The 27,761-nt window shown below is 42.7% G+C and overlaps 1 protein-coding gene across 4 annotated transcripts; it reads left to right on the forward strand.

The window, feature by feature from the left end:
• Nucleotides 1-4,291: 4,291 nt before the first annotated feature.
• zbtb7b (zinc finger and BTB domain containing 7B) lies at nucleotides 4,292-27,561 on the forward strand. 4 transcript variants are annotated; one of them, XM_075465627.1, is made up of 4 exons: nucleotides 4,292-4,689; nucleotides 6,429-6,523; nucleotides 23,319-24,388; nucleotides 24,508-27,561. In XM_075465627.1, the coding sequence occupies exons 3-4, from the start codon at nucleotides 23,325-23,327 to the stop codon at nucleotides 25,115-25,117; spliced, it is 1,674 nt and encodes a 557-aa protein (XP_075321742.1). In that variant the 5' UTR covers nucleotides 4,292-4,689; nucleotides 6,429-6,523; nucleotides 23,319-23,324; the 3' UTR covers nucleotides 25,118-27,561. The 4 variants fall into 4 exon arrangements, with proteins under 4 accessions (XP_075321742.1, XP_075321741.1, XP_075321743.1 ...); XM_075465626.1 differs by having other exon boundaries at nucleotides 4,292-4,501; XM_075465628.1 differs by lacking the exon at nucleotides 4,292-4,689 and adding an exon at nucleotides 5,531-5,640.
• The last annotated feature ends 200 nt before the right edge of the window (nucleotides 27,562-27,761 follow it).

Here is a 27,761-nt window from a genome sequence, read left to right on the forward strand (position 1 = left end):
GGCCTTCCCATTTGACTCTTACCCTCCATTATGCAGAAGTAAGATGCTCCTTTTCTTTTAGGGATCAATGACTTGTAATCATCTAGAGCTCAGGCCAAGTGACAGGGTCAATAGGACAAATTGGGATTGAGCCTTTAAATGAGGTCTTCCTCCATCATAGAAAGGTCTAAATGCTCTGTAAAGCCCTTATCTGCACTGCAAGAAAGAAATGTTACTGAGAACCACGAAAGCCCTCATTTAAAGAAACTAAATGAATACTGGAATTGGCAGAACAAACCATCAATTTTAGATAGTTAACTCTCTGAAGGCAGTGAGAACACTTTGATTCACATAAAAATACTTTCTCAGTGTGAACAGAAGTTGCTTTGGCACCGGTTGTGATGATATCCTTCATACACAAAGGAATAATAATAACTCCACATGCAGCACCAGAACGAGTGCTTTGATCCATTACTGAAGAAACTGTAATAGTACAGCACAAGATGTTTATAATAATGATAAAATTGTGTTCATATATATATATATATATATATATATTTCAACTTAAATTATTTTCTTAAACAATCTGAGAAGATTCCAGAGTAAATGTTAGATGAAAATAAAAGAGATATTACATATTTCATAGTTCATAAATGTGTTGTGTTTTTTATTGTTTCTGTCAGGTGCTTGCTGTGAAGTAAACAACCATAAAATGCTGTGTACAATATGTAGAAATATATATTTCAGTGGTTGAAAATAAAATCCCTTGAGGAATGAACAGCACTTCAGAATTCCAGCTTAAGTACAGATTTGGAATCAACCACCACTGCCATTGTGCATTGTTTCTGTAATTTCACTAAAATTACCCTGTAATTAGCATATTTTCATTTTACTTTGGATGGATTATCTGCATGGATTTTCAGTACGTCAAGTACTACTTTACTCTTGGATGTGAGCCGTGGTGATTCAGACCTCGACTTGTGCATGATATCTGAGGATTAGAGGTTTTGTGACTCAACCCGGCACTGCTGTGCAATAAAACAACTTGCTGCACGAGTTAATCAAAACTGTCTTCCCCAATCCTAATCCTGCACCTCTCAGCAGAGGACAGGCACACTCAGATCCAAGGTTAAGCTTGTAAATGTGGGGACACTTAATTCCCTGCTGCTCTTGAAAAGAACTAAATGAGCATTCACCCTCATAAGGGTGGATTACAGCAGCACTGCTACACCTGCTTCCCCTTCGCTTTCTGTGCCATTCTGTGTCTCATTTGTTCTCCCTTTTTGCTCATTAGTGTCCACGAGGTTTCCAACAGCTCTTCTGCACCACGCAGGCATACAGGAGAGAATTACTTTGCAAGAGTAAAGAGGCATTTGGGTTTACTTTTGTATTTGTACACTGTTTGATCAGCCCCAGCTGAGTCATCCACGGCAGCATAAATCTATCTGTAAAAGGATGATTACCTTGTGGCTGTAAATATTTAACTGGCTTTTTGAGTGAAAAGGAACTGTGAGGTTAGTTGCGGGGGGGGGGGCTACTACACATTTTATACCTCGTTTTACATAGTTCCACAGGGCAGAATTAAAGCAATTTTTTGAGGAGACATCAGATAAACAGACACTTGCACGAGATTTAGGGTTGCAGTTTGTACAGTAACCACTAGATGGCGGTGACGCTCTAATAATCAGGTGAACACAGCAGGAAGGAGACTGGTGCCATAGTAGCAGTTATATTGCTTAAATATGTAACTTTGCAGTAACATGAGAGAACAGGAAAACCATTAAGGTGATTGGAATTTGTAAAGTGAAGAGGAGACGTCACTGTGGAGTCAAGAGACATTGTGGAAGAGATTTATGATGGCAGACCTGCCTGGATTACCAGCCATGAATAGAGGTAGGGGGATAAACAGGACTCGTAATTGCTGCCTGTCACCGTGGCTCTGAAATAGACTCAGAGGGTAGTCTTTATTTGCTGGTAAATAAATAGACTGCAAGACAAAAGCCCAATAATGACTTTGTTATCCCTCATAACGCTGCAGTGCTACATTAGCAACAGTCAGTCCGCAAACAGACTGTGGAATCCTTCCTGCTTTGCTTTAAAACAGCCAGTTTGCTCATGACCTCTGCTGTACAGGTTGCATGTGCTGCTGCAAGTTCAACCACAAACTGATGTTGACTCCTGCAGACTGTATCATCTGAAGGGTTTGAAACGACCACACGGAGAAAAGTGTATACATTTTAACAGTAAAATGTTGAATCTAGGCTACGTGAGGATTGTATCCAAGGAAAAGGTTAAATAAAAGTACTTAAGTATGAAGATTTTAAGATTTTTCGAACTGGAGCAACATTTGAGAGGAAAACATTACATTCGTTCCACTGCAGTGGTGCGCTCCAGGTCTATACCAAGCCAAATTGCTGTAAATATGCAGTAGATACACAACATACCTTATTATACAGTTAATAACTGTTGAACAGAGTTACATACACATCCAGCTTAGGTCAATTAACAGCTGAGGCACTCGGTTAAATCAAAGTTAACAAATATTTCCTGTCAACACACACTCCTGTACTGACATTATGAGTGCAGCACATTGTTATATTGATGACAATTCCCATTGTTACACAGATGGGTATAAGAAAAGTCAGGCTCCGCTCTCATTAAAAAAAAAACTGGGTTGAGAAGCAGAAAATAACCTGCTGAGCAAACTTGAATCAAGTTACCTTCTGCAGCACTGGCTTCAAACCATGGAATGATAAATGAGTGCTGTACATGGGTAAAGCCCAGAATTATTGATAGTGATGCTGGATTTTCGTGGCACTAGATTACCCACAGCCCCAAAATGTAGTGTTTTTAAAGTATTCTTTTATGATTTAGTGTGTTGCTCCTAAACCTGGTTCTGGATTTCAAAAGAATCAAATCCCCAAACAGCAGATTTTTACCAACAATTTTAGATAAACTGTGATGTGCTGATGGATCATGTCATACATCAAACCGAGAGAAACCCTGCCGCCATATAGTAAACTGTAATCCAACAACAGTATGCAGTTAGAATAACTTTTCTGGATAAATGCTGGCAAGTTTTATAAACAAAACATATAATCTGTCAATTGATACTTAATTCCGTTACAACACTGGCATGTAACAATAAAAATAACAGTCATGTATATAGTGTACATGTCAAAGTATTAATGGATTATAGAAGTCTCTGAATAAGTAAGAAGAAGCATCACTTGTGCAGAAGCAGCAGTCTTTTTTCTCCTTTATTTCCAGTCATGATCATACTGTAACCCCTCTGACTATCTAGCTACCTTTCTTTTGTTGTTATTGTTGGAAACTGTTGCTTTCACACAAAAGATAAGGTGCACTTATGATGCGCATGCATACTTTCTTATTTTGGTAGCTCAACCACAGAGCGAGCACAGATTTAAGGTTAAGGGGGGTGGTAATAGGTGGGCTGACTGCCTTCACCGCAAAATTATATACCGACTTCCTGCACCCTCTCTACAAAAACCCACCAACACTCGCATACACACGCACTCAAGGAGCTACTGTAGACGAGGATGAGATTCAAGCTTTGAAAGAGCGAAGTGATTCCCATCCCATAACCACTTCAAACAGGAGACATAGGCCTGTGCTCTTCAAGATGAGTTTCTTCTGTGGGGGGAATGATGCTGCTGTTTAGTGACATGAAACATGCACCTGACTTTTCTCTCTCTGGAAAAAAGAAGTGATGATGTCTTCAGAAGACTAAAATCAGTAGTCTGTATTTTTCTCTTATCTGATTCACAAAAAAATCATTCAAAAAAAGTCCCTTTTTGCTGTTGCCCTTTTGCCGCCACCTCATTGGATGTGACACATCCTCTATGCAACTTTCATTTATCACATTGGTTTCCGTTAAACTTCGATGATCTGCCAGCCTTCGCCCGGACAGAGCTTCCATCCGTGGTCATCGGGGGGGGGGGGGGGGGGGGTTATTATATATATGAGTCATGAGGATGGGGTTGGTGGGGGGGGATTCTACTAAGACAGAAAATGCGTTTGCATCTGACAGGTAAGCAATAGGCAGTTATTCCTCAATCCAGTGTGCTCTACCCACCTCTGTGCAGTGATGCCCAGAGGAGAGCAGAGGGGGAGGAGCGGGGTCTCCAAACCTACCCACCTTCCTCCTCTCTGCGCCGCCGACAGCGCGACAGGCACAGCTGACGGCCTATCGGGCCTCAGTCGGACCCCGTCAGTCATCCCCTCCCTCCTCCTGCGTGTGCCCTGCCCACCCCGGCGGTCTCCTCTCCAGCCCTGCCAGAGCCAATCCGCGACTGGGTGTAAGTAGGGCAAGCCGCTTCCTGGTTCTCAGAAAGGAGGAGCTGGGAGCTGGAGTGGGCGAGCGGAGGCAGTGCACGGGGGGTCAGAGCAGCCCAGAGAGCCGGCGGTCTGCATGGAGCAAAGAGCTCAGGACCAGCAGGAGAAACGCTCGACTCGGTGAAGACTAAACCCCCGGTGTGTCGAGCCGTGGACGACTTGAACGGTGACCCCCCCTCCACACACACACACACACACATTCCGAAGAAGACGACAAGAGCTGGGTGGATAAAAAAAAAAAAGAAATTTAAGAAGTAGAAAAAGTCGCCAGGGTGGGACGGAATAATCCAGGAAGTGCGGAGGCTGGTCAGGTGGGAGGCGACGAGTCGGGACAGGTGACACACCGGCACTCAGGTAACCGCTTCACCTGCCTGCTCTCAAAATGACAGAAACTAGTACATCCCGATAGGTTCAAAGGGTGTTTAAGCAACACTTCTGTTGGCCGCGACAGCACCGACTTGTTTCAACCTCTTGTCTCCCCTCCTCCCTCCTTCCCGGTTCTGATCAGGGTCACGGGAGGACTATCCACGTCATGGGTATTTGGTAACTCCCGTTGACGTTTATTCGGCGCGTTTCGGCGGGTAAAAGCTCTAAATAAAACAAGCTCTGTGTTTAATTTCCACCTTTTTCTCGTCCCTTTTGGGAGCAGGTACTGCAGCCGCTGTTCGGTACGTACGTCTCTGTGTGCACGTTGCGTCCAGGTGAGCGCGCGCGACGGGGAAAGAGCGGGGTTGGCGGGTACATTTCTGGAGACCGGGCTACTAATTATAGCCGAGAACACCGGCTGTCATCCAAAACCTAACCTGCTCTCACGCACATCACCTTGCCTCTGCGCGGCTCGTGCACGCGCAGTCCAGTGGATCTGCTGGATTTAGCCTCTTGCACCTAAATGATCTCCTTTCAGTGGTCTGTTAATCATCATTATCATCATCATCCTCCCCAGGGCGCACCCAGTGTTTTATTTTAATCCTGACCCAATCCTGTGTTACAATGGGATGGCGCTCAGGCTGTAATGTTAGGTTAAGGCTTCTGCCTGCATCATGGGTGGGGAGGGCTGTCAAGCCAGTGGGCTTGTGGGTGTGTGTCATTACAGAGGTAGATGTGTTGCAGACTCGCCCCTCTGACAGACCGGCCTAACAAGCTCAACTGGCTTGGGTTTGGTTTCCCGTCTCGGCTACAGCTTGTTTGGTTAAATCTTTATACCTATGTGTACGTTCAGGTTTTTAAGGTCACCTCTCTGCCTCTAAGGGTACAGCGTGGGAGGCTGGGAAATCATCGATACGACCTCCAGTTGTGCGGAAACTTGTGAGTGGAGGGCGGAAAATTTTCAAGAAGAGAAAACATTTTTTGTTTTGTCTTTGTGTATCGGCAACAGTCATCACGTGGCTGGGCCTTTCCAATCCTCCCTCGGCGTCGGATGGTTCTGCTCAAATACAAGAACCATCAGGGTTTGGAAAAGAGGTCTTAATGCCAGCTCTGTTTGCCCTAACTTTGTGTGTAACATAATTAGACAGCTGTGTTTCATCCCTGGCTCCTGCTGTCCTGACCTGACCTGACCTCCATCATGCGCTGCCTTCTGCAGGCCTGCTTCTTCATTGTGTGTTTATTCTGAATCTGCAGATGCATGAATGTTTTTTTTAGTTTATTTTTTTTTTACCTACGTACATGTTTCTTAGAGAACTCAGAGGAAAAAAAAGTCCACACACCAGATCTCCTGTGTTGTATGTAATAATCAGTCTCTCATGGCAGTGCGTGTGTGTGTGGGCTTTCCTAATGTTACTTTCTGTTGGAGAGCTTCTTTTCTGAAGAAGTTAAAGTAGGAAGCAGTTGCTTTCTGTTGGTGCCTTTTTTTTTCTATTCTTTAACAAGACAGCCCCCCACCAGATAAGGGTGACACATCATATGATAGCGTGCGAGTGTGTGTTTCTCCCCGTGCACGGTTGCTAACTTTAACATTTTGCAAAACAAAAATGAAACGAGTGCCGCAGTTAGTCAGACGTGGGTGATTTCCTGATATCAGTATATTTACTGTGTGGGAATCTCAACTTGGATTCATATGAATTTTGATTGAACTTGCTTCCTTTTCCCCTCAGGTTTGGCACTTCTGACCTCTGATTAACGGACCAAAGAGGGGAGGACGAGGGACGGACTGCAGGCATCCATCATCTCCTGGGTTTATGGACTGGAGGTAGGACTCGTATACTTTTTTTATCATTTCTACTACACCTTCATCGTCAACATCAACATCAGTCACTCTGTCTTTTTGTTGCTCTCTGATAAGCACTCTGTCCTGTCAAATGATGAAAGCCTTTTGATGTTTAGTGGGACAAACACCTTGACACAGCTGATGGGGAAATGTTTTTTAGGGTGTGTGTTTGACAGAAGTTGTGATTTGCTGTAAAAATACATCTATAATGTTTGAAGTAAGTCGTCGGTTGTTTCATGTGATTTTTGCTTTGAATCAAATTTCCGTCTCCCGGTATGTGCTTTGCAACACTGACCATCTTGTGTTTGAATCAGGGTAGAGCATATATATGTTGCCATTCTTATACATCAACTTATAGGCGACACCACACAATTCCCTCGTTTCTGCTTCGAGATGTTTGACTTAACTATACTCAATTACTTATCTTGGAGAAATAATTCTTAATGCTAAATTTTGATGAGTTTGGAGATTTAAACAATGGCGGGAGATAAACTTTAAAGAGCCCACATTTTCTACATTTATTGTTCATAACTCTCTTATTATATATATTATAGAAGGATCTGTTGCTATTTTGCGTCTGAAACGCTGGTTTTAGCTCACGTCTCTTTAAGGCCCACCTCCCGAAAAGCCCAGCCTGGTTTTATTGGTCAGGTTATTGATCTGAAATAAGGAAGTGCGAGGCAGCGAGGGTACCAAGCCAAATGTGCTACATGACGATGTGGATAAGTAACACAAGAAGAAGCCTAGACTACAAATGAGGTGTTTCAGGCAGTAAAGGCACAGTGTCTTCTCTGTGAGAGAAAAAATCACACCGGTGTGGGCTTTCTAACCTTGTGTCACAGACTGAAGCTTTCATCAGCTGTTGCAATTAACAGCAAATATACTCGGAGTTTTCCCATTGGTCAAACCCCAGACTTTTCAACAAAGCACCTCCTGTTAAAGGAGGGAGACTTTTTATCTGTGTATTACTGTAATGATCAGGATATGGGTACACTCGAATTTAGCGGCTGCTGATTTGAAAAAGCAGGTGTGTGAAATGAATGGATGAATAAGTTGACAAAGTAAACGTGGCAGCAGATTTCTCGAGTTCAAGTTCAGCGAGTGGCAGATTGAGCAACGAGCTGCACAACACCTGTCAAGGATGTAAATGTTAGTGAGAGAAGGGAAGTCATACATTCTGTCTCTTCTGACTTAAAAACAATAGGTAAAAATATGGGCAAATGTGCTGACCGCTCCTCCAGTTGACCGACCAATGGTAATGAACATTTTAAATGTAGAAGGTTGTTGAAGAGGGACATTAAAGCTGCAGTCTGCAAGATTTGTTGTTGTCATACGTAAAGTCCTACTTTTTGGCATTTTAAGAGTTTACATGATCTATCAGAACGCTTGAAGTTGAAAACGGTGACCTCCGTAGTCGCAAAATGCAAGAAATGCTTATTTTTTAACCGAAAAATAAAAAGTTATTCAACTTCCTGTCCCGCCCCATCAAAACACATGAGAACTCGTGCACGTCTACATGCACGCCAGATAAGCGTACACGACTCCTCATTCATCAACTCACCTGTCATTTGTGATCATGGAAGACACAGTAAGTAGACTAGCCCGTAATGAAGTTCAATAGTCTGTATAAATAAGCGTGGGGACGAGCCTGCCTTGTATCGCGCGTGCACAAACGGTGATTGACAGGCAGCAGAGCCCAGCTCGTAACCTGATTGGTTACCTTTTACCGGTCCGGTCTGCAATTTTGTAAACAAACCTGTTGGCTTTGGAGGGACCTAGCGGGACATATAGGGGACCTAGAGAACTCATTTTTTTTTGTATTGGGGTATTTAATGTACTACTTTCAGAATCCCCGGACAGTTCCAGGCATTATGCTTGAAAAAGAGTTGCAGACTGCAGCTTTAAGCTTTCAAATGGAGACAATGTTGCATACTTGTGGCACAAGCTATTGAAAGCATGTATGGCGTTAACTCACAAAAGTCCACGTTCAGAGCCATGACTATGAATGTTGGGCGCAGATCTCTTCATGCTGATATCCAAAAGCTGCGTCTGCCACATGAATATGTGAGCTTGATGGCATATTTTGCATCCATGTTAATCTGCTCACCCTGCAGGTGCATAAATTTACCATATATTGACATTTTCTGCACATGAGAAACGCCAACATCACGTTTTTTCCACCTGGTTGGTCTTCTTGGTGAAAACAGTCTTCTTTAGAGTTTAAACACACTCCAGATGAATTGGATAACAATACACTCATTAAAAACTGGATACATTCATTGCTTAAACAACCATAAACCTGTTTCAGTTTCCATTCCTGGGAAAATCAGATCACAACCTTGTTTTTCTCTGTTCAGCATATAAACCCCTTGTCCAGAGACTACCTGTCACAAAAAGGACTGTTAGAAAGTGGTCAGAGGAAGCTGAAGAAGCCTTACAGGGTTGTTTTGATGCAACCGATTGGATTTCTCTTTGTAAGCCACATGGAGAGGACATTAATGCCATGACTGAGTGTGTGACTGACTATATAAACTTCTGTGTGGACAACACCATCCCCACCAGAACAGTGAGATGCTTCCCTAATAACAAACCCTGGATCACCAGTGAGCTAAAGGAACTATTGAACAGGAAAAAAAGAGCCTTTAGGGAGCGAGACAGGGAGTTACTGAGGAGTATACAGAAGCAGCTCAAAGTCAAGATCAGAGAGAGCAAGGAGGTGTATAGAAAGAAGCTTGAGAGTAAACTGCAGAGGAACAATATCAGAGATGTGTGGTCAGGAATGAAGAAGATCACAGGCCTCAAGCAGAGGGAGGATCGGATGGATGGAAGTCTGGACAGAGCAAATGAGCTGAACACATTCTTCAACAGGTTCAGTTCAGGAACAAGCTCACCATCCTCCTCTCCTGTTCCCAGCCAAAGAGACATCCCACCCTCCTCTGACCCACAGCTTTCCTCTAACATCTCCACCTCCACCTCAGTCATGGATTCTTCTGCTTCCACTAGTTTGTCATCAACCCAATCAGGAGATGCTGCTGTCCCCTTTGCCTCCCCCTCCCACTTTTCTGTTTCTAGAAGTCAGGTGAAGAGGCAGTTGGAAAGACTGAACCGGAACAAGGCTGCAGGTCCAGATGGTGTCAGCCCCCGAGTCCTGAAGGCCTGTGCAGAGCAGCTCTGTGGGATTCTGCAACACCTTTTCAACCTTAGCTTGACCCAAGAGAAGGTACCACTGTTGTGGAAGACATCCTGTCTGGTTCCGGTACCAAAGAAAACTCACCCTTCAGATATCAATGACTACAGACCTGTTGCACTGACATCCCACATCATGAAGGTCCTGGAGAGACTCCTGTTGACCCACCTGTGTAAGCAAACCAGCACATATCAGGACCCCCTGCAGTTTGCTTATCGCCATGGAGTTGGAGTTGAAGACGCTATCATACACCTGCTTCAACAAACCCACTGTCATCTGGACAAAGCAGGCAGCACTGTGAGGATCATGTTCTTTGATTTCTCCAGTGCATTTAACACAATCCAGCCTGATCTGCTTAGTCTGAAACTCCAGAAGACTCAGGTGGAGGCCTCAACAATCACCTGGATTAATGACTACCTGACAAACAGACCACAATTTGTCAGACTAACCAGGTGATCAGCAGCACAGGAGCACCACAGGGGACTGTACTCTCACCATTCCTTTTCACTCTGTACACTTCAGACTTCCAGTACAAGTCAGACTCCTGTCATCTACAGAAATATTCAGATGACTCTGCAGTTGTCGGGTGTATCAGAGATGGACAAGAAGCTGAGTACAGAGAGCTGGTGGACCGCTTTGTGGCATGGTGTGGGAACAATCATCTCATCTTGAATGTTAACAAAACAAAGGAGATGATTGTAGATTTCAGGAGAAACAAGGTCAGATCAAACCCTGTTTCCATCATGGGAGAAGAAGTGGAGGTGGTTGAGGAATATAAATACCTTGGTGTTCATGTGGACAACAGACTGGACTGGAGACACAACAGTGAAGCAATCTACAAGAAAGGATAGAGCAGACTGTACTTCTTGAGGAAGCTAAGGTCCTTCAAGGTTTGCAACAAGATGTTGCAGATCTTCTACAAGTCTGTTGTTGAGAGCGTCATTTCCTCTTGCGTCATCTGTTGGGGCAGCAGCATCAGAACCAGGGACCTAAAAAGACTCAACAACCTGATAAAGAAGGCTGGTTCTGTTCTGGGGACGACTGTGGAACCTCTGGAGACAATAATGCAAAGAAGGATTTTGCATAAAATCAAGAGAATTATGGACAACCCTGAACATCCTCTCCATGAGACTGTTATCAGAAAACAGAGTCTCTTCAGTCAAAGGCTTCTTCAGTTTGGATGCAAAACGGACCGCTACAGGAAATCTTTCCTGCCCACAGCCATCAGCATCTATAATAACTCCTTGATTTAATTGAGCTACATCAACATTTAATTTCCCTCTGGGATAAATAAAGTATTTTTGAATTTGAATTGAATTTGAATTCAAGTCGGGCGTCATGCACATATTCTCACAGAAGAACACCTTCAGTAAATATAATAACAATGATAATCTGAGATCAATTTACAGAGTTATTCACATAAATGACTACAGTTTCTTAGAATAGAGCTTGACTAATTTACCAGATATCAGTCATGCAGATCTGCTTTATTAAGGCTGTCACTAATTCTTTGCTCCTCAGTTTAGACTCAGTTTACACCACAAACACTTTGTGGGGGTCAGACCTCAGGAAACACTGGTCTTCACAGAGTGGGAGGAGCCTCTTGAAGACATCCCCATCCTTGGAACAAAATATGAGCTGAATAAAGTGGTCAAGCAGCTGAATATTTTATAGGCAACCTGGAAGTTAACTCCTCTGTGGTTTGTTGGCTGCAGACGCTCCATAACTCCAACCGGCCTTTTTTCAAACTCTTGTGTTTGAAGCAGAATGTTGACATCCAGAGGTTTTTGTTAGATAATAGGCACAAAGATGCTTTTGAGGAGCTTTAAAACCATGTTGACAGTGTTGTAGCAGTAACGGGACATATTGTTAAAGGCTCATTGAGCTTTTGGCTCATATGAAGTTAAGCAAATTCAAATGAAACAGGCTCATTTCTACAAGTATAAAAGCCATGAAAATAATGAACCCAAAGCCTAAGAATTCACCACAAAAGTCTTCCAGAACGTACGGCTTTATGGTCATCGTTGATGCTGATAATGCTTATTAATGTGATGAATTTGGATTTTCTTTCCCAAGTAAAAAGACCCCACAAACCCGATGAAGACCTGAGGAGCATTTTCCAACCACATTTATTTAGCATTTTCCAGCATCTCAACAGAACCCAACATGCGAATACCGTAATAATGTTTTAATCACATTTTTAAAACTTCTTCCTTTTTGGTTGCTTATAGTTACAACAAAGAGCTCAATTTTAAGTGTTTCACGCGATACAAAACCATAAGGACCCAAAATGACATCATACAAATTATTCTGAATCTTATCGTAGTGTACAGTCTTGTCTTCAAATGAGGTTTTAAACGTATTAATATGTCCATATTTGCACTCTGAATTTGTCTGTGACTTCGATGTGTTTGCATGTCTGTGGTGGGCAAACTGCTGGTGTGACAAATCATGTGACCGTGGCTTTGCCGGACCGGTGACTGCCATGTGTCCATGAACTGGTGGGTAGAGGGAAGTGACATTGAGTGGTCTGTCAGGCGAGGAACACACACACACACACACACACACACACACAAATACAAACATGCATACATGCATGCACACTGTTCCAGGAAATGCTTTAATCAGGGCATGTGAGCCCATACAAATTCCCCCTTTTCAGACATGGGTCTTTCAGTTTCATACAAACCGAGTAAGTGGGAGGAAGGTGGGGAGAAAGCGAGAGAATGGGGGAGGCTGAACGGGAGTTGAAAGAAGTAAAGTTGTTTTTTTTTTTACTTGCCCTAATATTTGAAGGTGTGTCACCCTTTTTCTTGTCATCTTCGCTCCCACGAAACATTATTCCAAGAAAATCTGAGTAAGATTTATGCAGAAATGAGGAAGAGTTACACCTCAGTTGTCGGACTGGTGCATCATCTTATGTGTGAGGGTCATCACGGCTCGTATGGTGGTTTAATGAAATGTCAGCCTTGCTTTTAAACCACCAATAACTGAGCACAGTTTTTTTTTTTTTGTTTTGTTTTTTAAAGAAAAGATGAAAATCAAGCTTTGACTTCTGAACAAACTGCACATTTTCCCCATGTATGTCAGTTGTTTCTCCACACTGAAGCAGTAATGGCTCAGTGATGACTACACATAATCCGTAATCTAGTCTGCCACTACAGTTGAGTCTTGCCCCCACTCGTTGTGTCAATAGAGGAAGTTATGTATCTGCCATTTCCTCTTTTCAGTCATGAGTTTCTGTAGCATTTGACAGCCCTTCCTTGCTCTCGACCACCAGCCTCACAGCCCACGCCACCCCGGCGTTAACCAATCAACAGGTGGCCATGACTCCTCTTCTTGTAAAGAGTCGAAAATAGAGGAAGAGGACGAAAAAAAAACAAAGGTTAAAGGGTGACGGAGTGACAGTGATTCAGCTCTTCGAGTAACAGTGCAAATCTTTCTGTACACAGAGAGCAGGCGGTTATCATAAATAGGTACAGTGAGACAACACTTCAGGGAAAGTGAGAATAAACACCCAAACATGAGCAGACGAAGGGAGTCATTGCTGCTGAAAGTGACCCCTTTCATGTGTGTCGTTCAAAGGGGAACTCCAGCAGCAGATGGAGGCTTGTATTCCAAGATGTCATCCCCTCTGGAAAAATAAAATCACCCTCATTAATATAAAATGACACGTATCTCATCAATCTAACCTTGCTTGTAATATATTACTTTTGGACCACATTTTAATGTGAATTCACATTTTTTGCTCAGCATTTTTCTTATCCTGATATTCTAGCGATAGATTGAAAGTGGTCTCTTCTGCTTCTCATGCTGTTCAACGGATTCTTTCCATCACAACTTTCTTTCTGTTTCCACCAACCGAGAAATGTTTGTCTTTCTGGCTAATCTTCCTCAAAGCTGTTTTTTTTTTTGCCTTTGCCTTTGCCTTTAATCTGTTCATCTGTTCTAGTGTTCGACCATCTTTAGTGAGGACAGGAAGAGGAAACTGATCAGGATCAGTTAGTTTTGCGAAATGTCTTCGTGTGTTTTTGTAACATCTTCCTTTTCAAAGCGGGAGGACATTTGTGCGGGAGAAGAACAGATGCTGAGACAATCCCGGTGATTTGGCAACTTTGGATAATGGACAACGTACTTAAACGCATGTAGTAATGATGTGTGGAGGCTGAATAGCTTGGTTGAAAAAATGACTATTTATTTATTTTGTTTCACATCTCGTTTTTCTCGGTTAAAGACATTTCTGCTCCTAAAAGTAACATCAACCCCATTTCCTAAAAAACGTTGGGCGGGGAGGGGAGTGTTTGAAATGAAAATAAACAGAATTAAATTATTTTCTGATCATTTAAACCCCGTGTTTAATCGAAAAAAGTACAAAAACAATATGTTGAATATTTAAGCTTATGCTCATATTGGAATTGACAGCGTCTCACAGTATCTGAGAAAGGGGCAACGAAATAAGTTTTTTTTTCTGTTATTCACTTGCAAATTCACAACAGTCCTCCAAAAGATACCGTATGCACACATAATGCTAAAGTGTTTACATCGTACTGCATATACACATCATTACCTTCACCGTCTCCTCTTCAAAACCACCCCACCTACTCCAACACCCACGCTAACTAACTCTAGCTGCACACACAGTAGTCAAGTCATTCATACACACAAGTACTCGAGGGGAGGAAAAAACACCTAAATAATCTGAAGCTTATCATTTGAAGTGTTTTATTTAGTTCAGCTTTTAAATCGTTTTGCAGCCGCAGTTTGTGGTGTTGCAAGATTTAACTGCAGTGAACCGTGTTTTGCCCCAAAACTGGTAAAAAACGACGAGACGATTTACTATTATTTCAGCTGAAAGAGGGAATCTGCAGATATTCCTAAAATTTCCAGATGTGTTTGTGTGTGGCAGCGATTCTGATGCTTTCCAACAGAATTTGTTAATTGCACCACTGGTTACTGAATTTGATCCAGTTTTATTGTGAGTAGTTCTAATTACCTGCCTCTGCTGTGCACGTGCACGTATCCAAACACAAAAACCCACTGTCATGGGGGGAAAAAACTGTGTGCAAAATGAATCAACAATTTAATTTACATTTAAAAAAAAAAAAAAAAAAGAAAGAAAGAAAACTTTGCTCAAGCTGCTGACCCCACGACCCGATCCCTGGAGCAGCGGAAGATAATGGATGGATGGATGGAAAGAAAACTATGCACCGATTTTTTATTAAAATGAATGTAAATAATAACCAAACTGTTCGTTTTATACGTATTTTGTTGTTGGAAGTATTCTTCATACCTTTTATTTTCCATCATTTTAATTTGAAAATAAACCAAAGCTGATGGAATCGAGACTCACTGGACGATGCTGAAGTTCAAAGATGTTCTTACTGTTCTTCCAGCTACTTAAATAAATCAGTTTGTGACGTGGGCTGAAATCTGCTTCGCAAATGCGTTGGTTCTGATGAACGGCAAATTCAATCTTTGAAGGAAATGTAAGATACCTCACATGAATCTATCAGGAGAAGTTGGGACCAGGGATCGAACCAGTAATGTCACAGCTTGGGGTGAGGTGCACAAAAAAAAACACTGAAAGGAACTGAAGTGTCCTGAGAAGTGACCTGCTAGGATTTCCAAGGCGTCTCCTCTCAGGTTAGGGATGCAGAGAGAAATTCTCTGCTAATTCAGCTCAACCATTCTCATGGTAACCAAGGACAAACTTTATATTGGCAAAAACAAGCAAACTTGGGCTTTGGACACTCTACCCGTCTCATTTAGCAGTTTTGTTTTAGCTGGTGTGTCTGAGAGGATGCCGATCACTCATTTCCTGATCTGCGACAGTAAATCGGGGGGACCAGCGGCCCCAAATTTATCAGAGAGATTGGTCTCGACTGTACTTGGTGTTAAAATATATTCTGTCAAGCAATCTTTAGAAAATTGTGCAATTAAGATGTGAAAACTAATAATTTAGTTTAATTTCTATGTAAATGTGTTGATAAAGGAAGTTTGGATTTGAGTCGAGTTTCTTGTTGCATTTCTTCACATTTCCACCTACACAGCTCGCTGGTTTACACCACGGATCAGCACGCTAAAACACCCCCGCTGAGTTACAGCAAGTGTACTTTTAGATTACTGCACGTTTGACTGTGAAGAGGCTTAATTGTCATTTCGTTGGTTTTCTTTGTGCGTGTGTGTTCATACGCAGTGTGTGTTGGACTCCATCTTTATAGATTCAGATAATCTCATCAGATGTAAAAACCACATGTAAAATTGAGTGACTCCTCTGCTCGTGCATATTAATTGAAGCGGGGTGCGGTGTGTAGTTCGCCCACACACACCTTGATGCTCCAGTGTTCACACACACAGCTGTGGAGTGCTGGGGGAAGAAACTGCTGACCAGATAAGGAGCTAAGAGAGGGGGAGAGTAAAGTGTGAAACCACTCCGTCAGCATGCCTTCTCTTTCACATCTGTGTGTGTTCTCCATGTTACGGTGAAACTCCCTTTTGGTGATGCTAATGATAGAGATGGCTGCTACCACATCTCTCCGTCAGACATCTGCACACATACACCTGCAAGGACTCTTGCTACTTCCTGTGGCTGCGTGCATGTGTTCACCTCCTGCTCGATTGCTGTTTATCTCCCAGCCGTCATGTCACGGCTCCTCTCCCTCCCCTCTCGCCGTCTCCCCCTTCCCCTCCCCTTGTAACTTAACTCTGTCGACTCTTGTTTCATGTCTCGTCGCTAACACAGATTGTTCGAGGCTGGGACTAGATTTTCCTGTCTTAGCCTCCCCTCTTCTTCGCTTTATCTTTCAGAGTATCTCGACACCCACTCCCTGTTCTCTCACTCACTCTCATGTGTTTCTCCTCCCCCATACTCTCCCTATTTTTGTGTGATTTCTAAGAACATGTGTGTTTTTAGAAAACACACCTCCCCTGTGTTCCTTTTACCGTTGTCTCTTTTCAAATCTCAGACTATTTTCCTCTTTCCAACCTCAGATTGATTTCCTTTCGTGCTACTGCTCCTTCTGTCTTTCAACGTGGCAAACCAAGCAGAAATATGAGACTTTACGCTGATCTCAAGAAAGCGGAAAACCAGTGCGAAAATGTGTTTTGATTTCTATGGGCAAATCATTTTGGTGCTATACTGGATCAGTTTTGGGAGGGTTGCATAAACTCTGTGAAATGGATTTATATTTCTCAAAAAGAGCTTAATGTGTCATTTCAGCATCCCTCCCCACTCCTGTATGTTTGAGTTAAACTTCCTTGTGAGAATATTGCCATGAAACTAACAGGATGTGTTCTATTTATATCCCTCAAAATATGGTTTTGAGGCATGTACAAGTCATAAAAAAAAAACATTTTAGCAATTTTACAGATTTTATCACACATAAAAACAATTAAATTATGACTTTTTTTTATCAAGACTATTATCAAGACTTTTTTTTCTTAAAGTTTTGAAATATTCAAAACATTTTGGGGCAATATATAGCTGGCAAATTAAATTCAACCTCACTGAAGCACAATATGATGTTTAAAAAAAAGACCCTGCAGAGGGAAAATAATCTGTTTTTAATTTTCAAAGTTGAGAAGAAGAATGTACTAACTGGCAGAATTTTGGGCCCTCCCAGACCAGAGTATTTAGCTAGAATATATTGTGTGAGTTGAGGTACAGGCGCATAACAAAATAATAATGATGTTGCAAGGATTTCCTTTTAAACATTTTGTGTATATATATATATATATATATATATATATATATATATATATATATGTGTGTGTCCGAACAATATCATTTGTATTATTATTGTAAGGTATTTACCAGGAATTTTGGATGTTGTCAGTGTCAGAAAAAGATTTTATCTCTAAAAGAAACCATCGCTGACGCTAACTTCTGGATAGAAGATGGTTGGTATTAAGGGCTATAGCATATATGTCTTGTTCACGATCCAAATGTCTTGCCCCATGTGCTGATAAGCTGATAATCCTCCAGCAGATCCACATTGGTGTCCAGGTCTGGCATGCAAACTGCTGCTGCAGCTCACAGAGGAGTGTTGTGGTGTGGGAGGGCGAGGGGATAAGGGCCTCTGCTCTGCCAACCAAATGAATAATGTAATGTGTTTCTGGAACTAAGACCACACTACGCGCATGCGTCACACGTTACACACCATAATGCTTCACTTACAGTAAAGAAAGGAGGGGCTTTCTTGAATTAAAAAAAAAAACACTTGTGCCGGGTCACGTAATGTTGGTGGACTTCTCTTTTTTTTTTTTTTTTTTTTTAAATCTATTCCCAGTACTGTCATTGCAGTCATTTTATTCATCACAATGCTGTCTTGTCATGTCTTGTCTTTGACAAATTCAAATGGCAATTCAAATTCTCCCTGGTTGCGTATCTCCTGGTGGGATGCAAATGTGCAGTCCAGAGGGAGCTGTTGGGACTCGCATCAGGTGGGGTGTGTGTTTTATCACCAAGCAGAGATGAGCTGTTGCATTATTAGACCATCTGCATGTGTCAGTTCAGTTTCTAGATGGTATGTAAGTGCGGTTTCTGACACAATCGCAGCTTCAATGCCAAGGTTTTGCTGGTAGATTGTTTTGTTAGAGAGCTATGCTGGGGTGAGAGGAGCAGTGGCTTTGGTTTAGCAGACTTATGTGCTCTCTCTCATCATCTCTTCTCATCCCCCGTTTCCTCCTCCCCTACTCTTCCTCAGAGAAGGTGTCCCAGCACTCCACTCACTACCCCAAATAAGTGAGGTGTAAAGAGGGTTTGGTTGTTTTTCTTAAGCTTAGAAATCTGTCACACAGAGAAGAAAAAGTGGTGTAAGGAAGACGAGTGTGTGGAGGAGAAACGGTATGAGCTTGAGTCTTACTTTCCATGTGCTTGGTGGATTTGCTGTTTTTTTTTTTTTGTTTTTTTTGGGGGAAGTTTGCTGTTTACTTGTTATGTTGTGGTTAACGATACCATTTTAGTACAGACTTTTATCTGTCTGCAAAGAACGTGTTCATGCGTCTTAGTCAGAGTGTTTAATTCAAAGTACAGAACGGACACCAAATTAACTTAATTTGTCAGTAATCAATGTTTTATGATGTAAAAGAGCTGCTACAGCACATTTAACTTCTGTCAAGTGTTCTTTGATGAAATACCACTACTTAATAATTTGCATTCAGTTTCACTTCTGTTGAGCAAGTGTAACAATATTCTTGTCTGTCAGCCATTTAAGTCATGCTTAAAACGCCTTCACAACGCATGAAACCAACCATACATGCACACATTAATCAGCACAGACGCACCCGTATATTATACATATTATATTATATTTTCATATATATATATATATATATATGTGTGTGTGTGTGTGTGTGTGTGTGTAATGCACACATGAACTGGCACTTTGGAAAACATCTGACATCAGAATTTGTAAGAGCATTTCTCCTTCTTCTCAGCCACAGTTTTGTGTCAATGGTATAAAGTCATATTTTCCCCCTTAGTGCTGGAGACTGATATAATTGAGGTGGACTGGGAAAACTTACAGCCTTTAACGGAAAATAGGAGCCATAAAAGTAAAACTAACAGTTGCAGTTCCAGTTGGGGTGTGTGTGCAGTGAGGTTTCAATATATAGACGATGGATACGACAGCATGCTTTTATTATGCTGCAGAATGAATCTTTGTGTGCATAATCGCTCGATCCTGCAGCGTCATTTTTGTGGCCTTCCACACAAGTTTGCTACTTTTTTCTTTTAGGAGCTGCACTGAGTCACGGTCAGTAATGGTGCTTTTAAGTTTCCATTTCCTCTCGAGTAACGTAAATCCGCGGCAGATTCGCCTCTAAAACGCGTCAGTTTTTCTTTTTTCTTTTTCTTTATGGTTTGGCCCCACAACACGGTGTCAGCTTGAGGCCATCGTGGCTGTCGTAGATGACAACAAAACTATTTGAAATTTTCAAAGCGGTATCAGCGTTTTATCTTTGAAGGTAACAGAAAAAAAAATAAAAATCTTTGTTGTTAAAAGAGAGGAAGAGAGTGCGCATAATGAAAGCAAGGGATGATGAAACCGTAGAGTTGCAGGGGTGATTAATGCCTCCACCGTCGACTAAAGGAGTGGGAGGTGAGAGCAAAAAACAAAGAAAGAGATGAGAGATAATTGTTGGAAAGATAACATCTTAACAATTAATGCAACTTACACTACTGACGGCAATTGTTTTTTTTTTTTTATGTTGTCTGCTCTGACGAGATTAAACTCATCAACAGACAGATAAATACAAACGGTGATGTCAGTTATTGAGCTTCAAGGTACCCAGGCCTGTCAATATGAATGAAATAAGCTGCTTTTGGACATAATTTTGTCTGGGAACAGAATCCGTTTGTGGTGTCTGCCTAAGGGGAGTTACATTAGCTACAATGTGTTGCAAGATTCAGCAACTTATGTAGACATGTCCTTGGTAAGCAAAGAAAAACAAAGTGCCGAGGAAGTAGAAGGGTTGTGCATGTCATGATGTGTCAGTATTAAGTGACTCACAGACATATAGAAAAATTGGTGGGAATCATTGCAGTTTCTCTTCAATCTTATTATTTTCCGAAGACGTCTGTGTTCTAAGGAATATGCCTAAAATAACAAGCTTGAACCACCAACCACCCATGATGCCTTTTTTTTTTTTTTTTTTTTTTTTTCTCTCTCTCTCTCCCCTGGGCCGGAAACTTAATGTGCGTTGTTTCGTGCTCCTGCTGAAAGCCCTTTGTGTCTCACTTTTCTCTACTACTTTAGTATCTGTTTTTTGGATTTTTAGTAACTTTTCACCCGTTTTGGGGCATTTCAGAATGTTCCATCCCGTGTTGTCTAATTATGCGCATGAAATGGGTGTGTTTTAAAAGGAATTACAAGTAATAGTCATCCTCGTTCTGGTCTGTTATCTTGTCTACGTACAACGAGACACAATGTACACTTGCAAGGTCGAGTCGTCCGTTTACACTTTGCCCTACAGATCCACTCGGATTCTATTCCACTTCTTTCCGGCTTCTATTGTGCACTTCTATCATGTGTGGCCGAAGCAAATTGCTGTCATTGTTATTTTAGATTATTGATTACTCAAGAGACTGTTCCCTAAAGTAATCATTTGTTTATAACATGTAAAACTAATGGTGGGGAAACCCATCACAACTTTTTAGGGACATGGTAACCTCCACAAATGAAGCCCAAAGATACTGTTTGCAATGATAAGACGGAGAGAGGCTGCTAATCTTCACATATGAAAACCGAAAGATGTTAGACTACCTAAAATCATTTATCCATTCTGAAAACCGTCGCTCTGCTATAGTGGTGATATAAAAAGGGGAAAACTTAACCTTGTGACTTTTCTGCATCAGCGGTTGCCTCAGTTTGATGAGATAACTCTTGTGTAAACGCTCTGGCTTGAAAAATCGCAGCAAATATTTGTTACAGAGGCTGTGGTGTTGTTTTATGACAAGCACATGTTTAGCATGCTTTCAAAGGAAGAGCGTTCTGCCCCAGTTTGTCTCAGAGGTGTGGTGTAATATGATTTAACTCTCATATTGCACCTACCTCAATGTTTGATTCGAGGTGTAATATGACTCATAAGGCCAATATGATTTTTGTTCTTACATGGTTGTTCGACTTTGACATTCTTTGAGTTGACTAAAACTACGTTATTTCTAATGTGCTTGGGTTTGCGTGCTCTCGATTTTCTTCCTGCTCAGCCCGCTGAACTTGAGCTTGAGGGTTATTTCATCTTCATCACCACCAGCCCTGCTCCAACATCGTCGAGCTGCTATCCAACGTCCTGTTGACCCCGCGTCTGAGGACGACGAGGAGATCGTGTTTATCGGAAAGTGCTCGGAAAATGGGCCGTTAAGTTTTGGAGAGAGGGGGCGCGTAGGCGACCTGGGGGGGGAGGGGTATCTCTGAATCTCTCTCCGTCACCGTGCACCCTCTTTTGATACAACAGGAAGGAGAGTGAGTGGCAGAATGTGCGAGAGAGGTAGACATCCCCAAGGATGAACGCTTAACGCCGACTTCTGACTGAGGAGATCAGACCTTGAACTTGCACATCTAAGGGTAAAGGGAAATAGGAAAAAAGAAGTGGTTTTTGAAAGACGGCGAGAGGGGAAAGTGAAGGAGAAGACTTGCAAAGAGCGAAGAAATGGATGCCATGCGACAGTCGCTGCCTCGTCTCCAGCTGACTGTGCCCATGCCTATAAAGACTGGGAAGGTAGGGTTGACATTTTGGGCTTCTGGGTACTGCATCTCACCTTTTTGGATTAGAAAGAAAAAAATTGACGTGTCTCTGAGGGAGGGAAAGGATTAAAAAGTTGAACCCAAAGTATTCATTGAGAACAATTATTTGATTGTTTTACTTCTTCATCTTATGGGTGGAGTTCATTTGTATCTTAAATAGGCTTTTGTCGTGTTCATCGCGTAACAGGTTAAATCGAACAATGGTGGGTGGGGGGAGCCACGGTTTTGAACGCAGTGTGTGTGTGTGGGTGTGTGTGCATGCGTTTTGTACAAGTGTCTGTGTGTGTATAACAGGGTGTGTTTTGGAGCAGGTTAGTCAGGTGGATGTGCTGTTGTTGTGCAGAGCCCTCTGGGCACTGTGTGAACGCTGTTATTGGATGACCAGGGGGGCTGCCAGTTGCTATGGGAGGGATATGAAGAGCAGGGAGGTGGGGGGGTGTGGAGGGTGAGTTGTTTGTGGAAAATCTGGTCTGCTCAGGTGTGTCAGAGATATTGTCGACCAGGTATAGTGGGGACAGGGTGAGGAAGTTGTTTGGTCTAATTCCTGCCAGGCCTCTCAGAAAGGAAGAAATGGAGTTGATGGACTTGCTTGGCTTTTTATCACTCATGGTGCCTATTGGAAAAACTGGCTTGTAAAGTTCTTTGTTAGATTTTTTTTTTTTTTTTTTTTTTTTTTTTAAAAGAAAGAAAAACTGAGACTTATTGCACTATAAACAACTTTTTGATGTAGATTTATACAAATTCTTCCATTACTGGTACTCCCCCTTTCACCCACTCTTGTCTGTCACTTCCTCCCCGTCCCTGGCTTGCTTTTCTTCCTTCTCTTCCTCCTAGATCTGTCCCTCGGTTCTTCTCCAGGTCTTTTAATCGATCGGCTAATGCTATAAAGGTTTCACAAGAATTAACCTACTGCCCCTTGGCCAAGACACCTACAGAGTGTTGCGTAACGCTTTCTTTTCCACTTCATCATGATCAGGCATTTGCTTTTGTATCTCCCTGCCTCAACCATCATTTCTACATCTTCTTGCTTTTATATGTTGTTCCATCCTCTAAATTAATTTAAAAATACTCCAACCCCCATCTCATTGGCTGATTCCCGTCGCCTGAGTCGCAATCTGGAGGGGAACGTATGGGAGGATCATGAGAGCAAGTTGTTAAGCCTCGTTTAAACTGTTCCTCATGTGAAGTAAAGCACCTCGCGTCAGTCACGCGACTGAAGATTTGCTTTTGAAACAGTTAAGTATGGCTCTCAGAAAGGGGTGCAAGGTAATCTCGTTTCTCGAAGCTGCGAAGACACAATAAAGATTGAAACAAACCTTTCTAATCTTCACTTTCTGTCGTGTAGGTGGCAATGTCTCCAGGAGAGGACGGTCTGATTGGGATCCCCTTCCCGGAGCATAGCAACGAGCTCTTGTCCCACCTCAATGATCAAAGGAGGAAAGGACTCCTGTGTGACCTCACCCTTACCTCCCATGGGGCTCGCTACCCAACACACCGCTCTGTCATGGCTGCCGTCAGTCTCTACTTCCGCCGGTTGTTTGGAGCAGAGGAGGGGGGCGGCGAGGGCGGAGGAGGGTTCAGCGTCTGCCAGCTGGACTGCGTTGCACCCGATGCCTTGGACGCCCTGCTGGATTTCGCCTACACTGCCACGCTGACCATCCCCAGCTCTGGGATGAGGGATGTGCTGCGAGGAGCTCAGCTTCTGGGAATCCAGTGTGTGGCTGATGCCTGCAGAGACATCCTTGGGGAGACGGCGGAGGCAGAGGGGGAGACGGCAGAGGAGCAAAGAGCCCAGCAAGCAGCGAGTGAGAGGTTGGTGGAGAGTGCTGTGGTGAAAGGGTCCAGAAGAAAAACGGACAAAAAGAGGGTGAAAAAAATTGGGCCAGTTCACATCAACTCTTCACCTTTGAACCCACCGCCCGTCTCTCCTACCTCACACGCTTCACCTGCATCCGACAGCTTTCGCTCCCTGCCCTCCACCCAGCCTCCCAGCCCCGAATCAGAGGAGCTACACCTCATACCCAGCCAGAACGGGGGTCCCAGGGCAGTGCGAGAGCCAGGCAGAGGGGCCACACTAAATGGAGGGCTCCTTCACTGGCCCCAAGAGCGTCTCGGTATAGCCCGGCCAGCCCCCATCCAGTCCTTGAATGAAAAGATGTCTGAAGAAGACGAGATGGAGGGTTTAGGCGATGATGTCACGCTGATGGGAAGCAGCTCCATACCTACCTCTGTATCTGATCGAGGTGCGGCCTCTTTAGTAGCAGGAGGGGGAAGAAAGAGGAAGTCTCAGACCCCCCAGCAGTGTCCAGTCTGTCAGAAAATCATCCATGGAGCTGGAAAACTGCCACGGCACATGAGGACTCACACAGGAGAGAAACCTTTCCAGTGCCCTGACTGCGGGGTTCGTTTCACCCGGTACGAAAACATCCACTTGAAACATGCACAAAGAATAATCTGTTTCAGTTTTATTTGATCATATTTTGTCTCATATAACTTCATCTTTTATTCTCTCCTCTCTGTTTTGTTTTTCCTAGTAATGATAAGTTGAAGATCCACATGAGGAAACACACAGGCGAGCGCCCTTACCCCTGCCCCCACTGCGCTGCTCGGTTTCTCCATTCGTATGACCTAAAAAACCACCTGTCCCTCCACAGTGGGGCGCGGCCCTTCGAGTGCCCACTCTGCCACAAGGCCTTTGCCCGAGAGGACCACCTCCAGCGTCATCGCAAGGGTCACAGCTGTCTGGAGCTGCGCACGCGCCGGCCCAGACGTGGGCCCGAGCTGCTGGAGGATGTACAAGGGGATGATGGCCGGAGGGAGCAGTCTTTACAGGCCCACTCGTCCGTCTTCCACCCTCGCACGGTGCTGGAAGGCGGAGTCGGGTCCGGCAGTGGCCCTCCGCTTATATTTTCAGGCGACATGGAGAGAGAGCGTTCTCTGGCCTTTCATGCTCTGGCCCAACTCAGGCCTCAGAGGCTGGCCGGCTACCCTGAGCTTTTCTTGCGAGGGCTGGAGATGCGAGGAGGAAGGGAGACGGAGGGAGAAGATCCCGGGAGAACCCGCTCCCCGGCTCTGCAGCGCGACAGATGGGCAGACGAAGTGGAGGAGGAAATGGGAGAGGAGGAAGCAGAAGAAGGGGAATAGTGAACAGAGACTGTGTGCGTGTGGTAAAATATCCACAGTAAAAAAAAAAAATTATTCACTCAGGTGGCCGGACTAATGACCTGCTGCTCCCACACAGAGAGCACTTAAGAAAAGAAACTTAATCGTATAATTTGAAAATGGAAAAAAAGAAAGAAAGAGGAAAACAGGTCTTCTGAGATATTTAAAATGTCAAATGTTAGTCTTCTGGTTGTTGGCATTTTATTTAATTTGTCTTTGAAAAAAAAAAAAAAAAAAAAAGAATTGTTTCCCGTTTGCAGTTTCATTTAGAGTATTTTAGGTTTGAGCTCTCTCCGATGCTTGGATTTCTTTTGTTGCTGATGTGTATCGAGTATGTGGTCACCGGGATGCTTTTCACTATGCAAACTAAAATCCAGGGCTTCAGTATAGAGGGATGTTTAAAGATGTAGATTTTTGTTCAAACATGAGTTGATTCAGGTGCAATTTAGAGTTCATATCATCTATGTCCGCTGTCCTCTGGTGGTTATCAGTGGAAATGCAGTCTAATTAATCAAACTAGTTCTGTGCGTTGTAAGCAATAATCTTAACCCTTTTTGTTAGTGCTTGAATCTTTGCTTTGATTTGGTGCTTGAACCAAAGATCGTTGTTCTTTTGTTTGTTTGTTTTTTCTTAAACCAGGAGAGGAGAAAGGTGAATTGTAGCCAATGTTGGGTTTGACAAAGATTCCTCCCAACTGTTTTGATAGCCATGAGAAAGACTCTGTTTCCATATCCGAGTGTTTCAGAGCCGTAGAGCTCTGTGTTAAATGCCTGACCAAATGAGACAAAGTCTGGGTCAATAAGTTGATGTTGATTAATGCTGAAGACAAGTCTTCTTTTCATTTTCCAGAAGCTGTGGACTTCAGTCTTCCATTGCACTCATTTGGCTTCTTTGTTTAAAAAAACAATCAAAACAGGGGCAGCGAGGTGAGGTGATGGCCGACACGACGTGCCCCCTTCTTTGTATTTATTTATTTATTGATATTTATTGTGGCTCTTCTGCTTTTGTAAGACCAAATCCAGGGATGAACACAGATCACAATCCACTCCTCATCCAAAAATTGCAAAAAGTTACTTGACGCTGAATATTTTTGCTCGACATCTCCATACACCTCGAACACCTTCGTACAGGCTGATTGTCGTCTTTTGGCCACTCTTCCTCGAATGCATTCTTTGCACTTTTAACTCACCAGGTTCTGCAATAACAGAGGCACATTCCATACTTCTGGGTAGCAAAAAGGGAACAGAGCATGTCGCGTAACACAAAATGACTTTTCAGCATGCTTTTCTGTTGTGAACTCCTCACGAATAGTACTGTATCACATGTTATCGCATGGCAGTTCTTATAGATCGGCCACCGCTGTGACTAAAGGGGCCATTATCTTATGAGTTTTATCCATTGCTGACCAAAAAAAACCACATTCTGATCTTCTGTTGCTTTGCGTGGCCCTGTGGGGGGTCGTAAAGCAACCATTAATGGCTTTAAACGACAGCAGTTGTGTTGGTTGTTTCCAATCCTCTTGAAATCCATGTAGCAGACTTACTGGTCTGGCCTTGTGTGCACTATCCGCTCTCTGTTGTTTCTTTTTTTTCTATTATCATTATTATTATTATTTCCAGTTTATTTGCACTATGAGATTTGAGAGCTTTGGGCTTTTTCTTTTTCTCTTTTTGTTTTGTCTGACCTTCAATATCTTGTCCATTAACTTACTCAGTACGATTTAAATTGTGATCGAAATAGTACTTCTGTAAAACTCTCATACATAACCTTCCTTCTGCATATTAGTACAGAGTTATAGCAAAATACAATATATATCTATATATATAGATACATATATATATATATATATATATATATGGGGATGAAGTTGCCTTAGTCTTTTTTTGTGCTGCAACTATTCTCAGGAAATCTTGAGCAATGCACTAAGTGATTTTACAAAATGGGAAGAAACTGGTGCTGTAGGGCGACTGACACTCTTCATGCAAGTGTAATGCCAGTAGTTTAAAAATATTAGATTTTATAGATTTTGTACTGTAAAAAATAACCGAAGCAAACCTATGTGTAAATAATAGCGATGAAAGTAAACTACTGGCCTTGCTGGAACCTGTCTTACTGGAAAGGCAGTACGACAGTTGGTCCTGCGCATGAAGGGTGTTGTTACTCCCAGTCAGAGCTTTGTGAATGAATGAATGACAGTTAACAGATGCCAGCTGTGAAGTGCGTCTTTCTATGTGAGCTGTTTGTTTTCTCGGCTTCGGTGAAGGGACTTGGGGGCGCGGTCTGAGTAGAGGCCGCGCTATCAGGGATACATTTTTGTCTTTCAGTTTTTAGAAGACCCTCTCAGAGATATGGATTCATTTCCCCATTATTTGTTTCAGTTGATGCAAAGAAAAATAAAGATATATAAGCTTGCCTTTTTTTTTTTGCATTGTTTTACTGTTATTCTTTAAGGGCCTTAGTGGCCATTTTGAAGGTAAAAATCCATTGAAAGCTTCCAATATCTAGTAGTATGTCGGAAAAATCTGTTAAGTTTTTAGAAACGTAATTGGGGTTGTGAGTTACGGAATTTGAATCATTATTGAATAAAAAAACTTCAACAGCTTGAATCAGATAATGAAGCAAATGA

Source organism: Odontesthes bonariensis, chromosome 5 (assembly GCF_027942865.1).
Source record: "Odontesthes bonariensis isolate fOdoBon6 chromosome 5, fOdoBon6.hap1, whole genome shotgun sequence".
Lineage (NCBI taxonomy): Eukaryota > Metazoa > Chordata > Actinopteri > Atheriniformes > Atherinopsidae > Odontesthes > Odontesthes bonariensis.

Bases quoted from the DNA above. Each gene is read 5' to 3' on its own strand.
- zbtb7b (XM_075465625.1), top strand. From the start codon at position 21,879: ATGGATGCCATGCGACAGTCGCTGCCTCGTCTCCAGCTGACTGTGCCC. The intron at 21,948-23,318 runs GTAGGGTTGACA...TCTGTCGTGTAG, and splicing joins TGCCTATAAAGACTGGGAAG to GTGGCAATGTCTCCAGGAGA. The intron at 24,389-24,507 runs GTACGAAAACAT...TGTTTTTCCTAG, and splicing joins TGCGGGGTTCGTTTCACCCG to TAATGATAAGTTGAAGATCC.